Source organism: Canis lupus, chromosome 5, assembly GCF_048164855.1.
Source record: "Canis lupus baileyi chromosome 5, mCanLup2.hap1, whole genome shotgun sequence".
NCBI classification, from domain to species: domain Eukaryota; kingdom Metazoa; phylum Chordata; class Mammalia; order Carnivora; family Canidae; genus Canis; species Canis lupus.
In genome coordinates, this window is record NC_132842.1 from 42,084,048 (window position 1) to 42,101,878 (window position 17,831).

The window sequence follows — 17,831 nt, forward strand, 5'->3', positions numbered from 1 at the left end:
GTGACAGAGACCACGCAGGGAAAAGAAATGGTGTGGGGCAAGGCACATGACCCATGTCCCTTCAGGAGGAGACAGTGTCTCTACTCATCTGTTCAAGAGCCCAGAAAAGACCCTCCCATGTTGGGTGCCTAATTAGGTCCACTGGAAAATATCAGGCAAGTTTCCTCATACCTCACTGGCTCTCTTATCCCTGTGTGTCTCCCCTTCCTCTCTGTCCTGTCTGGAATGGTTTCTTTTTGCTTGTGATTGAGATTCCGCGCCTCTAATCCTGGAATCATTTTGCTGAACGAATCCTTCCCCACTGTGGTGGAGGGAGTTATGTGTCCTTTTAATGAGGTCCACAGAGAAGGGAAGACAATCCAACTGTCCTCTCAAAGCCCTGTTCGTGCACCAGCATTATTTAGGTGACCTTTTTCCCCTTTGTATCTCCTAATTTCAAGTTAAAACCAGTCCTCTCACGGCTGGCCACGAGAAGCTCCCCAACCCACAATGGTTAAAACAGCTTGCATTTTTGTAGCAGCAAATGCTTTGCCGAACCGTTTTGCCTGTGTTTTAAAAACATGTCTACACAACAGCCTTGGTGTTTGTCATAGTTACATTCAATAAAAATTTGTTGAGTGCCTATTAAGCGCTTGGTATTGTTCTAGTGCTGGGGGTCTAACAGAGGGCAAAATGACATGTGGGTCCTGCTCCCATGAAGCTTTCGGTCTAGCAGGGAGACAGGCATTCACAAAACAGGCACAGCAGGCCATTCGTGATGACAGACTATGACAGGTACTCTGAAGCACCCCAGCTCTCTAAGAGCTATGACCATGATCACCTGAGGGCCAGAGATGGCTTCTCAGCTTGAGCTGAGAGTCCAAGGCCAGAATTAACAAGGAACGGGGCTAAGTGGAGAAAGGGGCTTCCCAAAAGTCTGTGGTGGAAGGGAGATTCCTGAGGAACCAAGAAAGGCCGGTGTGGCTGGAGACCAGGCAAGATGTTCCATGCTCAGGGTCAGACAGGAAAGTCAGGCAGGGGTTAGAACACACAGGGCCTGCTAGTCCCTGCAAAGCCAACGAGAGGTTTTCAACACAAGCATGTTTGTGTTTCAGGGCATTTGAGGGAGGCGATATGATCATATTTTTTTAAAAAAATATTTTGACTGAAATAGGAAGAACCAAACCTCGATCTGATGTATAAAGAAACAGTCTTGAAGGTTGAAAGTGAAAGAAGGAAAGAAAAAGAACGGTTATTTGTGGACCACATATTGTTGATTTACCCCACCTGTGAATGTGTTACTACATCACGTGCTTAGATAATGTCTGGGACACAGTAAGTACAACACAAGCAAAGGCCACTGATTATTATTATTATTATTGCTACTACTATGATTATCACCCTGTGTGTGGCATTCTGCGTGTATTTCTTTGCAGCTACCCTATATATCATCATCCATGTTTTACAAATGAGGAAACTAAGATTCTAAGAGGTTAAATAACTACCCAACATCCCCCAGTTGGCAAGTGGCCGAGCTAAAATTCAAAGCCCATGATCTTCCTGTGTTGAGAAAACAATGTCAAGACAAGCTGGGAGGAAAACCTGTCTTAAGTAGAATGGTTCCATTCTCTAAGAAGCCCAGCAATTGTTGCAGCTTCTTTTCTTTTTTAAAGATTTTATTCATTTATTATTTTAGAGAGAGAGCGAGCATGCAAGCAGGAGGAGAAACAGAAGGAGAGGGAAAGAATCTCAAGCATACTCCACACTGAGTGTGGAGCCCAATATGAGGCTCGATCACACCACCCATAAGATTGTGACCTCAGTCGAAATCAAGAGTTGGACACTCAACCAACTGAGCCACCCAGGCGCCCCAGCAATTGTTGAAGCTTCCAAAGTTGTTCTCAAATTACTCTTAAAGGGATGGTTTGGGTATTTTGACTTAATTGATTTTCACAGGGATATATAGAGAGAATTATTCATTCTCTGCCTCTTCAATTAAATAAAATAGGAAGTTCACAGCCATAACTTTTCTAGAAACTCAAGCTCAGATTTGTTCTCACATACATTTCTCCCCAGACAAACTCTAAATAAGTGTAACTAGTTCCGAGTGACACTGTGATGTATTTGAGGAAACTATTCACTACTGAAGATAATGTAATGAAAAAAGAAAACTTGACTATCTAAGAAAGTACATGGGACTCCAAGATGCACAGCACATACCATGTACCAAGGTTCCTAAAGAAATGGAATGATCATATTGAATTCTCAACATCCTGGGAATAAGACTTTATTTCCATCTTATAGATAAAATAGAGCATAGAGCAACTAAGTGACTTGGCTTTGATTGTTTGGTATTTAACTCATGCCTTCCCCACTCAGCTCCAGTGCCTGACTCACGAAGTTAATGTTTGCCACATGCTATTATCCCTACCTATTCTCTATTAGTCTAACAACGGATTGAAAGACAAGTCTCCTCACCTCCCCGACCCCCTAATCTGGTGACAGTTGGTGAATTATAGATAGTTTTGATAGGAATAAAACACAATTTCCATCTTGATGGAATACAACAGTTAAAATTGGTCTAAAAGAAAAAACAGCTCAAGAAAGCTCTTGGTGGTAGCAGTTTGTCCATATGAGGTAAGATCTTTAGTTTCATATACAAAACAGCAACTGAATAGACCAAGTTTTTGGGTTTTCAAAGTCTAAGCTAGGAGGAGAGAACAGAGGATCAATCAGAAATAGAAAAGTCATCTAGGCATCTTCCTATATGAGTTTAGGTCTTTCGTATATGGAAGGTTCCCCTGGAGATTTCTATCCATGCCATCCCCATCCTTCCCCAGTATATACAGAGGTTTTACTAAATTTCCCTCCATAAGAGGAAAGACTTCTCAGTGGGTCATCTCCTTTAGCCACCAATAAAATTTGTAAGGGAACTATCTGATTGAAAAAAACAAATCTGTAAGATACCACGATCTACGAAACATGCCATCCTTGGTCTCAATTCAAGGGTGATCCCAAACTTCTACTGGCTTTTCCTGGAGGTAATGACTGTAAATCACTTTATAGTAGAATGAGTCCTTCTCTCGTTTTACACACACACACACCACACACACACACACACACACACGCTCCTACCCAGAGGATGAGAAACAAGGCTGGGTGTTCAGAATGGGCTGCTCCCCAGCTCCATCCCAGACAGTGTGGCTGCACAGAGGTGTGGTGACAGCACGGGACCATCCCCAGCCCTCCCCAGTCGGCGCTGCTCCTAGGACACCCCTCAGGCTGCCAAGCAGCCAGCCAGCTGCTTTTCTTGAAACTGCTCTTTTCCCAGGACGTGGCACATCAAAAGAAACAGGCAAATGACACGCAGGATACGCACCACCAGCTACGAGCTCCAGAAGTGTGGAAACCTGCAGTGCTTAGATGGAGGCAGACCGTCAGATGTTGACAAGGGACACACAGGTGCACAGAGAAGTGCCCACGCGCACACGCACACGGATGCACAGCGGCCTAGGGTAGGAGGTCGCGCAGCAGGTCCCCCAAGCACCGGGAGCTGGGCACTGTGTGCACCAGGCTCAGCTCACCCTTGCCGTAAGGCACCAGCTTAGGACCCCCACGAACCCCATTCCCAGCAAGTGCTCAAAGTCAGCTGCTGCTTCCCGCTCGGCAGGCAGCGTGAGGACAGACTGGGAGCCGAGCAGCCCCACGCGCCCCACCGCCAGGGAGCCCACTCATTCTATCCGGCTAATTGCTATCTTGGGCATGCACCAAGTTACTAAACAGACAATGACAAAAACAGAGAGCCTGGACAAATCTATGTGGCAGCACCTACTGAAAATTTTCTTCCTTACCAGGAGTTCTAATTACTTGTTTGCTCGTGAAGTAGAATAAGGGAACCTGGCAAAATATTTCTGATTTCTTTCTTTCTTTCTTTCTTTCTTTCTTTTTTTTTTTTTTTTCCGACTCGGCTCTATCGGCTCTGAGATCACCTTTGCAAGATTATCCTGCTCTTTAGCAAATACTTCCCTTTGCTTACAGAAGCCGGACTGATTTTAGAAGCAGATCTAAGTCTGTTGGATCCAAGCCTTTGCCAGCAACGACAGTCATCTGGTGGCTACGGAGAGCCGTATCAGCAGAGCCTGTGGGAAGTCACACACCAGCCCACTTTTTCCCACCCACCCAGACACTCTCCCTCTCTGGTCTGTACCTTCCGTGTGGCAGCTGGAAGAGAGGATGGTATTCGGAGGTCTGAAGATGTAAGGCAGGTAACGAGAGAAGCATTTCATCTTCCAACAAAAATAAAAAATAAAAACCTAAATAAAAAACCAGTCTCCTGAATCCATGAGGATTCTCTTGGCCTTGAGAGCTGGCTACATCACCAATATGTTTATGTAGGTTCTCCCCTGGATCTGCAAAGCTGGGAAGCCCGAGGAATAACTGGAGATGGGTCCCATTTTGCCATCAGCGCCAGGAAGCACTGCCTTACATTTCTGCATGCAGCTCAAACTCAGAAGCCCCCAAGCAAGCCGGGATATAGCCTCTTCATTGGCTGCAGCTTCTCGAGCAGGATTTGCTGAGTAAGTCAGCCCTGCCTGTAAACACACGCTGAAATGCCCTGCCTGAAACCTCTACCTTTTCCCGTGTGGTCAGTTTCTCCTCCAGCAATAGAAATCCAGCAGGATAGGGGAGCACTGAGGATAAGTGACCATCTCTTATTTAGCTGGAAGATCAGATGAAACAAAGGCAGCACAGTGTTCCACCCTGAAGAGAGATGGCTGTTAAAAGAGCCACCCGTAATGCCATGGGTCTCAGGAATATTAAAGTACAGTGCAATGAAATGGGTCTCTGTCCTTGCTTCATCTAGATTTAGCTCTATGTTTTTTAAATACTAAAGCCCAAACAATAGGACCATTTATCATTTAGGTGAAGCTCAAAGCTGGGGTGAGTAGTCGGTGACAGAGGGCTAACACAGACAGATTCTGTGCTCCACTACAGCCTTTTTTTTTTCTGCTAGCCGTCACACCAAGGCAGCAACCTGGTTCTGAGTTATTTGCAGGACAAATTTAAAGCCACAACACAAGAACGGAGGCCAAACCCAAGGAAACGGACCCTTTACCACTTGGTGTACCCTGGTGGCATGGAAAAAGTAAGTTGATCTAAGAATTTGATGACTTTACCAAAACACTCAGATTTCACAAGAGAGGGAATGAGAATATCCCTCATTGAGGCAGGACGAACCACCACATAATTTTGGATGGGGGAATTTGGTTTTGACCCCTGAAATAATAATGATTTTGGGAACTTCATCACTGAAAGGCAAACACGAGCTATCAGTTTGGGATTTTTAAGTTCTGTCAAAGAAACTATTGTCCATGATAGAGAAAAGGTGAATGTCCTTTATGCTGCAATTGGAAGCACAAGGAAATGATTTAATGGTCTATGGAAGAAAACCAATATTCCCCTGAGAGGGAGTTTTAGAAATAAAATTTAACATAAAATTTAAAAACAAGATTTAATATAAAATATAAAATGTCTTGCTCCAATTACACTAAAAAGAATAAAAAATCCAGGAATAACTCTAACCAAAGAGGTAAGAGACTCTGAAAACTATAAGACGATGGTAAAAGACTAAATAAAAGACAAATAAATGGAAGATATGTTGTGCTCATGGATTATAAGAATTAATGTTGTTAAAATGTCCATACTACCCAACGTAATCTACAGGCTTAATGCAATCCCTATCAAAATACCAATAGCATTTTTCACAGAACTAGAACAAATAATCCTAAAATTTATAAAGAACCATGAAAGACCTCAAAGACCCAAAGTAATTTGAGAAAAAACAAAGTTGGAGGTATGGTAATTCCAGATTTTAAGGTATACTATAAAGCTATAGTGATCAAAACATTATGGTGATGTACAAAACTAGACCTATAGATCAATGGAACAGGATAGACAGCCCAGAAATAAACCCATACAGATGGCCAACAGACACATGAAAGGATGCTCGACATCACCGATCATCAGAGATGCAAATCAAAACCATAGTGAGATATGACCTGACACCTGTCCCAGTGGCTGAAAATAAAAAGACAAGAAACAACAAACACTTACAAGATGTGGAATAAAAGGAACCCTTGTGCACTGTTGATAGCAATGGTACAACCATTGTGAAAAACAATAAAGAGTTTCCTCAAAAAATTAAAAATAGAAATGCCATATGATTCAGTAATTCTACTCCTGGGCATTTACCTAAAGAAAATGAACACTAATTCAAAATAATATATGCAAAAAATAAACCCCAACAAAATAATACATGCATCTCTGTTTATTGCAGCACTATTTACAATAACCAAGATATGGAAGCAATCCAAGTGCTCATCAATAGATGAATGGATAAAGTAGACACGAGAGATATAGATATAGATATAGACATATAGATAAAATAAATAGAGATAGATACAGGTAATGGAATATTACTCAGCCATAAAGAAGAATGAGATCTTGCCATGGGCAATAATATGGATGTACCAGAGTGTATAATGCTAGTGAAATAAGTCAGGAAGAGAAAAACAAATATCATATGATTTCACTCATATGTGGAATCTAAAGAACTACTGAACAAATCAAAACAAAATAAAACCAAACAGATTCTTGAATGCAGAGAACAAGTTGTGGTTGTCCATGATGAAGTGGGGGAGGGGGGAGATGGGGAAATAGATAAGGTGGGTTAAGAGGCACAAATTTCTAGTTGTAAAATGAGTAAGTCACAGAGATAAAAAGAATAGCAGAGGAAATATAGTCAATAATATTGTAATAGCCTTATATGATGACAGATGGTGACTACATTTATCATGGTGAGCACAATGTATAGAATTGTTGAATCAATATTCTGTGCACCTGAAACTAATATAAATTGTATGTCAATTTATTTCCATTTTTTTAAAATTTATTTCCATTTTTTAAAAAAGTGTGCATTGAAATCTGGTAGAAAATTTTTTAATTTTTTTATTGCTTCTTCTCTTTACAAATATACTTAGCACTGGAGAAACATATTGGGCTGTCTAGGAAAGCAAAAACTTCGAGGCATAAAGTAATTATAGTCTTAGCCCAGGCCGTGATGTATAAATAGACCCTTCCACCAATATGCTTTCTCTCTGACTTTTGGGCCACTGTGAAATGACAACAAACTACTGGCAGATACAGGATGTCTAATCCTTCAAAAATCATATAACCCATGACTTCCTTAGACCTAGACACCAGGCAAGGATGGGCCATCCCAAGTAAGGTGCTGTTTAAACAATGCCTAAATGGTCTGGTTTGGTTGTATGAGTCATCTTAACCTCATGACACAAGAGCATATCCAGAGGTGTCTCCCTGAGAAGTACTGCACGCGTGACCTCTATTCAGTCTGACCCAAATTTGAATCCCTGTGCACTCATTTACCAGTTGGGTAGATATAAACAAACTCTAACACCTGTGAGCCTTCCTTTTCTGTATTAAAATGGGAACAATGACAAGGTTTTCCTTGTGCATTCTCAGGGGGAGTGAGACAATAAGCATATGAAGCACGTAGCTCACTGTAGCCACGTGATCAACTGTTCCTACTGATGGTGCTCTTGCTGTCACTGTGCACCTTCTCTGAGCTTCTATGGCCAGACATGGGCCTGAGAGCAGGGACAGAAGAAGTGTGGTGAGGAGAGTGGTGGCACAACTAGACAGCCAGGGTTTAAGCATGCCTTTGATACTGACTTACTGTGTCATCTTGGGCAATTGACGTCACATCTCTAAGCCTCATTATGTTGTGAATAGGAATAATAACAGAATCTCACAGGATATGATGAGGGCAAAAGAGGATGGTAGATACGAAGGGTTTAGTACAGTGCCTAGCAAAATCTAAGTGCTTCCTAAGTTTAATTGCAGTGTCTAAAGCAGTAATAACAGCCCTGAATCACAGGATCTTATTGCATTTACTTACCCATCTTGTCTATGCAATGAAATTGTAAACTTCCTGAGGGAAATAACAATGTCTAATTCATCTTTGTACCCCAAGTTCCTGGCACAAAGTAAATACTCAGTAACTATTAATTGAATGAGTAAATGAATCAATGGATGGATGGATAGGTGGATGGATAGATGGATAGATAATATATATGGGAGAAAACTTTTGAAAGAGATATTTAAGACTTTTTTTTGTAGAGGTCTTTCACAGCACAAATGAATTTGAGCCCATTATAAAGCCGGAATATATTACTCAGGCAAAGATATTATGGTATTCATAAATAGACATGCTTCCACTTAGCATGATTTAGTCTTAAATAAACGGTAGGCATTTAGTATATATACCTTCTGAGTCAATAGCAGGGACTTAGTAAATACTTCCTGAGTGACAAAACATTCACTGATTATGCTGCCCATAATTAACTTGAAAGAACTAAGCAACCGCCCCACGTCTCCCAGCAAAAAGCCCATCTCCTTCATTAGAATCAAAAGATCAGTGAGGCTGGCACCTAAGTTCCAAACTGCCACTCCAAACCAACCAGTACCTCTTGATCTCAATTGAAAGCATCTTTTCCAATCCTACTTTAAAATTACTGATTTTATGCCAGCGCTGTGTACCCCACCCACCCAGACACAGAATGAGCAAGGGGCAGAAAGAACAAATGTGAAATCTCCTCGATCAGATGATTCTGACACAGTTGGTTTGCACTGCACCATTTGAAGTGTTTCAGTAAGCTTATGTATCTCTTTGATTCTCTTTGATTCTCTTTGAATTCTCCAAACCATCCCATTTTACAGAAGGGAAAACAGGCTGAGAGGATATAATAATTTATCCAAAGACAAATAGCCCCCAAGGAGATCTAGCGTTTTTATACCAGCCTCACTTAGTGAACTTGCATATTTCAGAGCCATCAATCTGACTGATACAGATTCTCTGAGGTCGGACAAGGAATCTGCATATTCCACATGCCAAGTGATTCTTGCTTGAGCTTGAGAACCTCCAGAGTGAGGTATTTCATTTCATGCTTTGTCTTGAAACGTAAGGGTTACAGAAATTTTTCAAATACTCTTGTCCCAAATCATGTATCTCGCTGCTTTGATCCAACATTTTGTTGGCACCCTGATGTTATATTAGGCATTAGTGAGTGATTTGCTGACTCTTGCTCTAAAGGACTGCATTTTCCAGAAAAAAAAAAAGGACTAATAAACTATTACAATATAACTTCGTAGGGGTTATGATGGAAAGAAGGGATCTGAAAAGATTCTTTGGGATTACAGAGCCCCAAAAACCTCAATGTTAGAGATCCCGTTTGGGGCATTAGGCATTATTTACAAAAAGCTCCTGTTAAAAGGCAATTATCTTACTGGGAGCCACAGCAAATGAACAGTAAGCAGTCATTAACCCCATAAGTGGAATGCGACTCTGCTATAACAAATGGCATCACAGATAAGAGCAGAGCTACCAAGACAGGAATGGTCTTACTGGGGAGACGGGAGGCTCAAAGGCATTGGCAGAGGTGCCTGGAGGCTCAAAGGCATTGGCAGAGGTGCCAAGAGCATAGAGGGATCTCTGAAAGGGAAACCAGGAGCCCAGGAGGAGGGAGAGAGAAAGGTGACCCATTTTAGGTGCGATGTGAGAAGAGCCCTGGAGTCTGGCGAAACAGAGCCTAGAGATCAGAAATTCCCCAGATGATTTCCACATGCCAGGTTCTGACATCAAATGGCAGAGAAAAAGCAATTAACTGGGAGATTGTTGAGGAGCACTATAGACCAGGGCTGCTCCAAGCTTTTCTTTAGACCACCTCCAGGAAGATCAGAAGTATTCACTTTTGTCTCACAAAGCCCCAGCTGGAGCCCTTGCTTTGGGGCCTCCCTAGAGCCCACTGTGCCTTGCCTATTGCCTACCCCCACTGAGCCCACCTCTTTGGGGAAAGTTATCCTGATCATGGTCTTTTCATTTGTCCTTCCAACCTCCTCTGGGGGACATTTCAGCGTTAACAGTTTTTCATTTTGCTCAGAAGGAAAGTAAATCCCAAGGAAACAAAAATTAGCTTATTTAAGATGGGTCAGGATGAGCCCGACCAGGTTTGCACTTTCAAGTCAAAGCAAAGCAAATTCCTATTCATTCTACAAGTCTTAAACAAAATGTCACATCTTCAGGGAGAGGTTTCTTAATGCCTCAGGCTGGGCCAAACCCTTTTGCTACAAACTCTCAAATACCATCATTTCCCTTCAAAGCACTTATTCATTACTGAACATATTTATTGAGCATCTACGTATATCAGACATCGTACATGGTACTGAAGAATCAATAGTAAACAAGACAGATTCAAGATGCCTGCCCTTTTCTTCAGGGGCAATTATAACTCCTAACATACAGGGTTGTGGCGAAAATTTGATGAGATAATTCATTAGAGTGTTTAGAATTCTGTGTGGCATGAAGTACTGTTCGATTACTTTGGTAATTGCTGCTAAGTGTCTAATTCCCTTGCCAGACTCCAAGTGGCAGGAGGGTAGAATTTTGACTTTTCTCTGCTGAATCCTGAGTGTGGGGCTCACTGCCTAGTGCATAATAGGAATTCGATAAGTTTGTGCTGGATGGAATTGATTTGGACTAAAACAGACAGAATTGTGACATACTTTTCATCCTCTCCCCCATATTCTCCAGCCAGTATGTGGCATTCACAACTTGGTACATTCTGATTTGGAAGAGGAACCTCTGTTTGGTTAGTTCCTTCATCCATTTATATAACATTTTTAGCAGCTATTAAACACTAGGCATGCTTCTAGATGTTGGAGATACAATAGTAAATAATACATTGAGGTTTAGCATGTTGAGGTTATATTCTAGAAGATGGAGATAGACAATAAGCAGGTAAACATCATATCCACAAAGTTATTTCAGATTGTGAAAAGGAATGATCTAGGAATTTATCCAAAGAAAACAAAAACACTAACTCAAAAAGATATATGCATCTCCATATTCATTTGCAGCATTACGTATAGTACCCAAGATAGGGGAAACACCTTATGTGTCAATTGGTGGAGGAATGGATACACATAATGAGTACATTATATATATATATTCAGCCATAAAAAAGTAGGAAACCTTACCATTTGCAGCAACATGAATGGACCTTGAAGATATAATGCTAAGTGAAATAAGACAGACAAGTACCATATGATCTCACTTATATGTGGATTCAAACAAAACAAAACAAGCAAACCCCCTTCCCCAGCTCAGATACAGAGAACAGACTGGTGGTTGCCAGAGACCAGGTGGGTGAAGTATGGGCAACATGGGTGAAGGGGGTCAAAATGTACAGACTTACAGATATAAAATAAATAAGTCATGGGGATATGATGCACAGCCTGGAGACTACATTTAATAATACTGTATTGTATATTTTAAAGTTGCTAAGAAAGTGGCTCTTAAAAGTACTCATGATAAGGAAAAATGCTGTAATTTTGTATGGTGATGAATGTTCACTAGACTCACTGTGGTGGTCATTTCACAGCACATACAAATACCGAATTATTACACTGTACACCTGAAATTAATATAATGCTACATATTAATCATCCCTCTATTTTTTTAGAAAAGAGGATGAAGGAAATAAAATGGGGGTTGTGGTAGAGAGTGATTGCTTGGCTTAGATGGTCAGGGAGGGCTTCTCTGAGGAGGTGACATTTCAGCTGAGGCCTGAAAGAGAACTTGCTGGCCAAGAAATAGTTTGGGTTCGTTCTCTCACCCAACCCTGCTGTAGCCTGTACATTTTCTTTCAGAGAGGTTGTGTGTTCTACCTTAATTCATTAACAATTTAATTCTTTTAAACTAATAGTTAGCTTTTGTCCGTGTTCAGCGGGGACACAGATTGTGCTGTGTTGCTCACCAATGCATCCCCCAGACTTTCCCTGAGAGGCCAGCAGAGGCTTGATTCACACGGTTGACAGGGAGTCTGGCCCAACAGCTCAGCTGCTTCCCCAGGCGTGTGACTGAATCAAGGAAGAGGTGGGCAGCTACAGATAAGACTAAAGAGGATTTTGAAGATGGGGAACAGGCTCGATGTAGAGCACATGCGAAGGGAAAAATAGAACCTAGCTGGTTACAATGGACGATTTGGCTCTCAATGAAAAGACTATAAGTGAAAAGCATACTAAAGCCAAGCACATTTTCCACCAAATTTTATATACTAGTTCTCACAGTGCCGACCAAAAGTAGACAGCTTCTCCTCATTTATAAAGAGATGTCAGAGCAAGTGGGCTATATTTTTTCATTCTAAGGCATATGAATAGGACTTGATTTTCATGATGAAAACAGCAGTAATAACATCAACCACCAAATCTGAGTTTTTACGAGGTCCAGTCGCTCTGTTAACCACTATGCCTAGGACACCTCATTTAATCCTCTTAAAAAACTTATAAGAAAGTAAATGTTATTATTTTGTTTATACATGAAGAAATTTGCACGGAGATGTCAAATAACTCGCCAAGTGTGAGCAAGTGGAAGAGCTGAGATTCCAGCGCAGACTTCTCACTCCTACCCCCACACTGTCTGGATGCTGCACTGTTTCCTGGGCTGTGTGATCTTGACATTCTCTTCCGTGGAGTCTGGTATAGGACAGGGTGCCTAGAATGACACTCATCTTCTGTGTCTACATATATGGAATTGGTGGGCATTTGATCAGGGCTGGTCAAATTTACTTCTGCTCATTTGGAAGAAAGAGTTTGCTAATGACTAGCCTAGTCATGTGGGGGAACTATAACCAAATCCACACACAACTACTTATCAGTGCCTCCAGAGACTCACTATGCATTGAAGGGTTGCTTTTTCCAAGACACAGTGCCAAGGACCATGGAGGTGGAGGAATGTGTAAGGCAGAGGTGTAAAGGTGATTGGGGAGGTAAGAAATCAGTGAAAAAAATATGAATATATTACCAAGTAGGGAAGGGCCATAGGAGAATAACAGATAAAGTGCAGAACAGGAAAATCTCACATGTAATTGGGACATTGGGTTGGAATCCACGAAGACTTCCTGAAGGTGGTAGCATCTGAGATAGGCTTTGGAGGGCAGGGAAGATTTGAATCGGTGGAGAGGTTAAGTGGGAAGAACATGCTGGCAGGAATTAAAAATTAGAGCAACAGTGTGAAGGTTGGGAATCTCAAGGATTATTTGGGGAATAGTGAGTACTTCTGTTTATTAGTCTATTAATACTGTGAAAGATGGTTTTTAATGCTACTTTGTGAACATGAAAATAGTAATATTATATTTCCTTAAAATCTAGTAAGCTACATAGCTATTTGCAACTCAAATTCACTCTATTTGTCCTAAATTAATGGAATTATGACACATTTTAAACATAAAGCAGATTCCAATTTCACTGTTTGGGCTATATACACTCACTAGCTCTCATTTGGAAATAAGAGACTTCAACCTCTCTATCCAAGCCGGACAAAGAACTGCCCAGTTCCTCAAAAGGACTTGCTTTGTCAGCTTCCCTCCTTCACACCTCTGGGCTTTAATTAAACTATGAACAAATGAAAAGGAATCAATAGGCTAAGACAGTATTTTTTAAGGATTTCTGTGGCTATGGTATCTCTGTTGGCCTCCTTCCCCAGTAGGAGGCGACACCAGTTCCTTCTGGACAGAAGAAAACACAAGAGAATTCTAAGGGAACCCAGCATATGGATCCAGGGGGCAAGCTCTTAGCTTTCTGACTCTTTAGTTACCCCCTCAGGCTTAATGTCTTCTGTAGAAAACACTTTAAACGCAAGTTTTCCCTTGATGCAAGTTTTCCCTTGATGCTGGGAGGCCCTAATAGTAAATCTTTCGGGAGGCAGCAGGGGAGAAAATGCTCTATCTGGTGTCTATAAGGCATGGGGAAAAGACGCTCGTTCAGCAAAGATGCTCCTCTGGAAGTGCCACACTGTACATGCAGCCTGCACAAGAGTCCTGTGTGTCTTGCAGAGTATTTTAGTTTTTAATTCACATTTCATGTCTTTTAAGAGGCTACGCATTCACCAGTCTCCTGCATCTGGAGAGAGCTACACACTTAAACGTTGCTTTCTGTTTCAATCTATGAGTTTCGCTCTACAGCTGGGTTTATCTACATCAGCACTATTGATGTTTTGGCCTGGATAATTCTTTGTGGAGGGTGGGAGTGGGCCTGGAGGCAGGGGTGCGGTGCGGGCTAGGGGGTGCTCTCCTGGGTACAATAGGATATTTAGCAACAACCCTAGCCTCGAGCCACGAAATGCCTGTAGCACCTCCTCACTTTGGTTGTGACAATCAAAAATATCTCCAGATGTTGTTAAATATCCCCTGGGGTGGGGGCAAGACTGTCTCACACATACACACACATCGAGAATCCTTGCTTTACAGTGACATGGCCTCAGAGAACGGGGCTGGGGCAGTGGCCACGTTCACTATACACAAGGCAACATAGTGTCAGCAAATAATAATTTGAGGGGCAGTCAGCAAACTAAGTGCTTCCATAATTCTTCATGTCTTCGTTTCCTCACCTCACTCTCACACGTCTGCTGTGTAAATCCCATGAAACAATATTTGTAAAAGGGCTTTTGAAAATTTGAAAATAGAATGTGGTTGCCAGTTGGTTTATCTGGGTCTTTAGGCAACCACTGATGCTGCATGTTGGGAAACAACAGCTCTATTCTGCAATTATTTATTTATTTTTAGATTTTTTAAAAATTTAAATTCAATTTAATTAACATATACTATATTATTAGTTTCAGGGGTACAATTTAGTGAGTCATCAATTGCATATGACACCCAGTGTCATATTGCTCTTGCACCAGTTGCTCTTTACACCAAGGGCCCTCCTTAATGCCGCTCACCCAGTTACCCCATCCCCTCACCCTCTCCCTTCCAGCAAGGGGAGGGGTCAAGAGCCTCTTAAAGTTTGCCTCCGTCTCTATTTTCATCTTATTTAATTTTTCCTCCCCTTCTCCTCTGTTCATCTGTTTTGTTTCTTAAATTCCACATATGAATGAAATCATATGGTATTTATCTTTCTCTGACTGGCTTATTTTGCTCAGCATAATACCCTCTAGTTCATTCATATCATTGCAAAAAGCAAGATATTATTCTTTTTGATGGATGAGTAATATCCCATAGTATATATTTAAATTTAAAGGAATCCCATCAACCCAGTTTACAAACAGAGAGTTAAAGGCAACAGTAAAAATATAACACTCTTCCCACTAAAATGAGTATTATTAGAGTCCCCTGTCTTTATGGCCTTTGCTGATCAGAAAGCTGGTGTTAAATTATGCATGCATCCCACGGATTTGTTCAGTAGATATTTATTAAGTGACACTATGTGTCAGGCACTGTGCTGGGCACTAGTGATAGTTATACAACCTGTAGCTGTAGTAGACACATCAGATCTGGCCCCACTTTCATGGAGGTTATAAGCCAGGGGAGAAAACATACAAGGAGTAAAGAAACTATAATGCATTTGGCAAGTGCTATGAAGGGTAACAACCTGGATGTCCTAGAAGGGCCCCCAAGCTTAGAGACAAGGGTTTAGGGAGGCTGGCTTGGGAAAGCAACACCAGAGCTGAGGTCTGAATGATGAGGAGGAGTTTGCAGGGAAAGAGAGAGTGAGCAATGTTTGTGACAAAGGGGAGAGCATGTGTGTAGTGCTGGAGGGGATAGACTATGGCATGGAAGGAAATACAAAGCACAGAGTACATGCAGGCAAGCAGTGAGCCAGGCTGACTGTACCCTAAAAACAATGAAGCCCTTTGAAAGCTTTAGGGAGGCAAGTCACATGTGTGCGCATGAAGAATACTACTATGGCTACAGTGTGATGAATAGAATGGAGGTGGTCAGGACAAGAAGGAAAATGACCAACCAAAGAGGCTGCTTCCACATCCAGAGAAGATAAGATGGCATCCAAAATAGAATAGTGACAATGTGGTCAAAGTCAAGAAATTTGAGAGATTATTTGAAATATTTAGGAGGAAGAATGACATAGGACTTAGGGAAGATGAGCATACAAATTGAGGGAAGCTAGAAAGGCGGGGTCAAGGATGACTCAGATATTTGGGCAGGTTTTTGGAGAAAGTAACTAAAGTTGACTATAGCCATTGCTACTAATAAAAAAAAAAAGAAAGAATGTTTATGAGTTCCTGCTGAGTAGCAGTTCCCTATTGACAAGCACTGTCTCATTCAAGTCCTGCAACATCTCTATCATATAGGATCTGTCATTCTTAGTATGTCAAGGCTCAGAATAACCTGCTCAAGGGCATATATCTGTTAAAGACAGACCCAAGATTCAAATCCAACTTCCTGACCAGAGCCCACTCTGAGCCACCATATGTATTATTAAGTCATTTGAGTGTTTACCTTCTACATTTAAATCACATCTTCCAGTTATTAACAATACCTTTGAAGGAATCACCAAATCATGTAAGCTCTTTGAATTTTAATTTCTTTAGTCAAAATCAGTGTATTAGAATACTTCCTTTACAAAGTTGATATGATGATTAAATCAGTCCCAATACGGGTGAGAGAGCAAACATTTATTGAATGCTGACTATATCCACGCTATATTGTAGAATGTAGAACATTTTATATGTGATAGCTAATTTAATCCTCACAATAATGTTACAAATGAGGACAGTGAGGCACAGATGCATTAAGCACCACACTTAGAGTTACACAGCTGGGATGCAACCCATCCCAGCGTTTCTGAAGCCTGTACTCTTCACCACTGGGTCATGCTGCCTCTACAGAGAAGTAAGATCTTAGGAAATCCCTCACACACCATGAGCCACATGCCTGGAATCCTGTATATGTTCAGTGCTGGCTACAATTCTTATTCAATGTTAAGCTTATCATGTTTTGGTAAGTGCTAGACACTGTGTTAGGCAAACAAGATAGATACGGCCCTTGTTCTAATGCCTTTCTTGGAATATTGGAAAGCCATTTCGAGTCATGATTATTTTTTTCCCCATCTGTCAAGCTGCCTGTGAGAACTCGGGACATGTCAGTCATTTATGTGAAAGGTTACAGAGGAGGCCAGGGAGGTGACTTCATCTGGAGGCAAATACTGAGCATTGAGGAAAGAGCTGCCGAAAGTTGGCCAGAGGTCCCATAGAGGCCCTCAGAGGGACTGCTGCCTCCCCCACTGGCCTCTCCATAGGCAAGGAGCATGGGGCTCAGGGTCAAGGTGAAAGAAAACAACTGGCTGATAAAACGGAGTCCAAAAAATTGATCTAACAGACATTTGGTGACCAGAGGTCAGGGAGCACAGGTTGTTGGTATTGTTTTTAATTAATTTATTTCTTTTTTAGCGAGAGAGAGAGAGAGAGAGAGAGAGAGAGCAAGGGAGAGAGGGACAATCAGACTCCACACTGAGAATGGAGCCCAACACAGGGCTCCATCTCATGACCCTGAGATCATGAACTGAACCAATAACAAGAGTCAGACACTCAACTGACTGAGTCAACCAGGTGCCACAGGTTCATGGTATTTTTTAGCCGGAAGAACAATCAGAGAGCTAATCTAACCCCGTAATGTCACAGAGGAACCTGAGCCAGGGAGACACGAAGTAGTTAGATGGCACTTGTGGCTTTGGTTGCATCCCTCTTCCTTTCTGCAGCCCATTTCCTCCCTCTGTAAAACAGGGAGATGAAAAGTGATCTTCCAACTTTCTTCAAAGTCCACTATGCTATGAATCTACATGTTTAAATCATATGGTTACCTATTCGCTCATTAAGAACATGTGGACAAATGATACTTTTATTAGGAATAACAACCATTTATTAATTCGTGTTTGTGGATGATGTAGGGGCAATTAACTACCTATCATTCTCTTTTAAC

At 41.5% G+C, this 17,831-nt stretch overlaps 1 protein-coding gene across 5 annotated transcripts in view; it reads right to left on the bottom strand.

The window, feature by feature from the left end:
• PPP2R2B (protein phosphatase 2 regulatory subunit Bbeta) overlaps positions 1-17,831 on the bottom strand; it is a 439,287-nt gene that overhangs the window by 408,078 nt on the left and 13,378 nt on the right. The window contains exon 1 of one of the 5 annotated variants that reach the window (XM_072826367.1): positions 4,187-4,489. The exons of 3 other annotated variants lie outside the window; for them this stretch is intronic. In XM_072826367.1, the coding sequence (XP_072682468.1) occupies positions 4,187-4,260 (74 nt within the window). In that variant the 5' untranslated portion in view covers positions 4,261-4,489. Of the gene's footprint in view, positions 1-4,186; positions 4,490-17,831 lie in introns of those variants that run through there. One more of the 5 variants, XM_072826372.1, reaches the window with a different exon arrangement.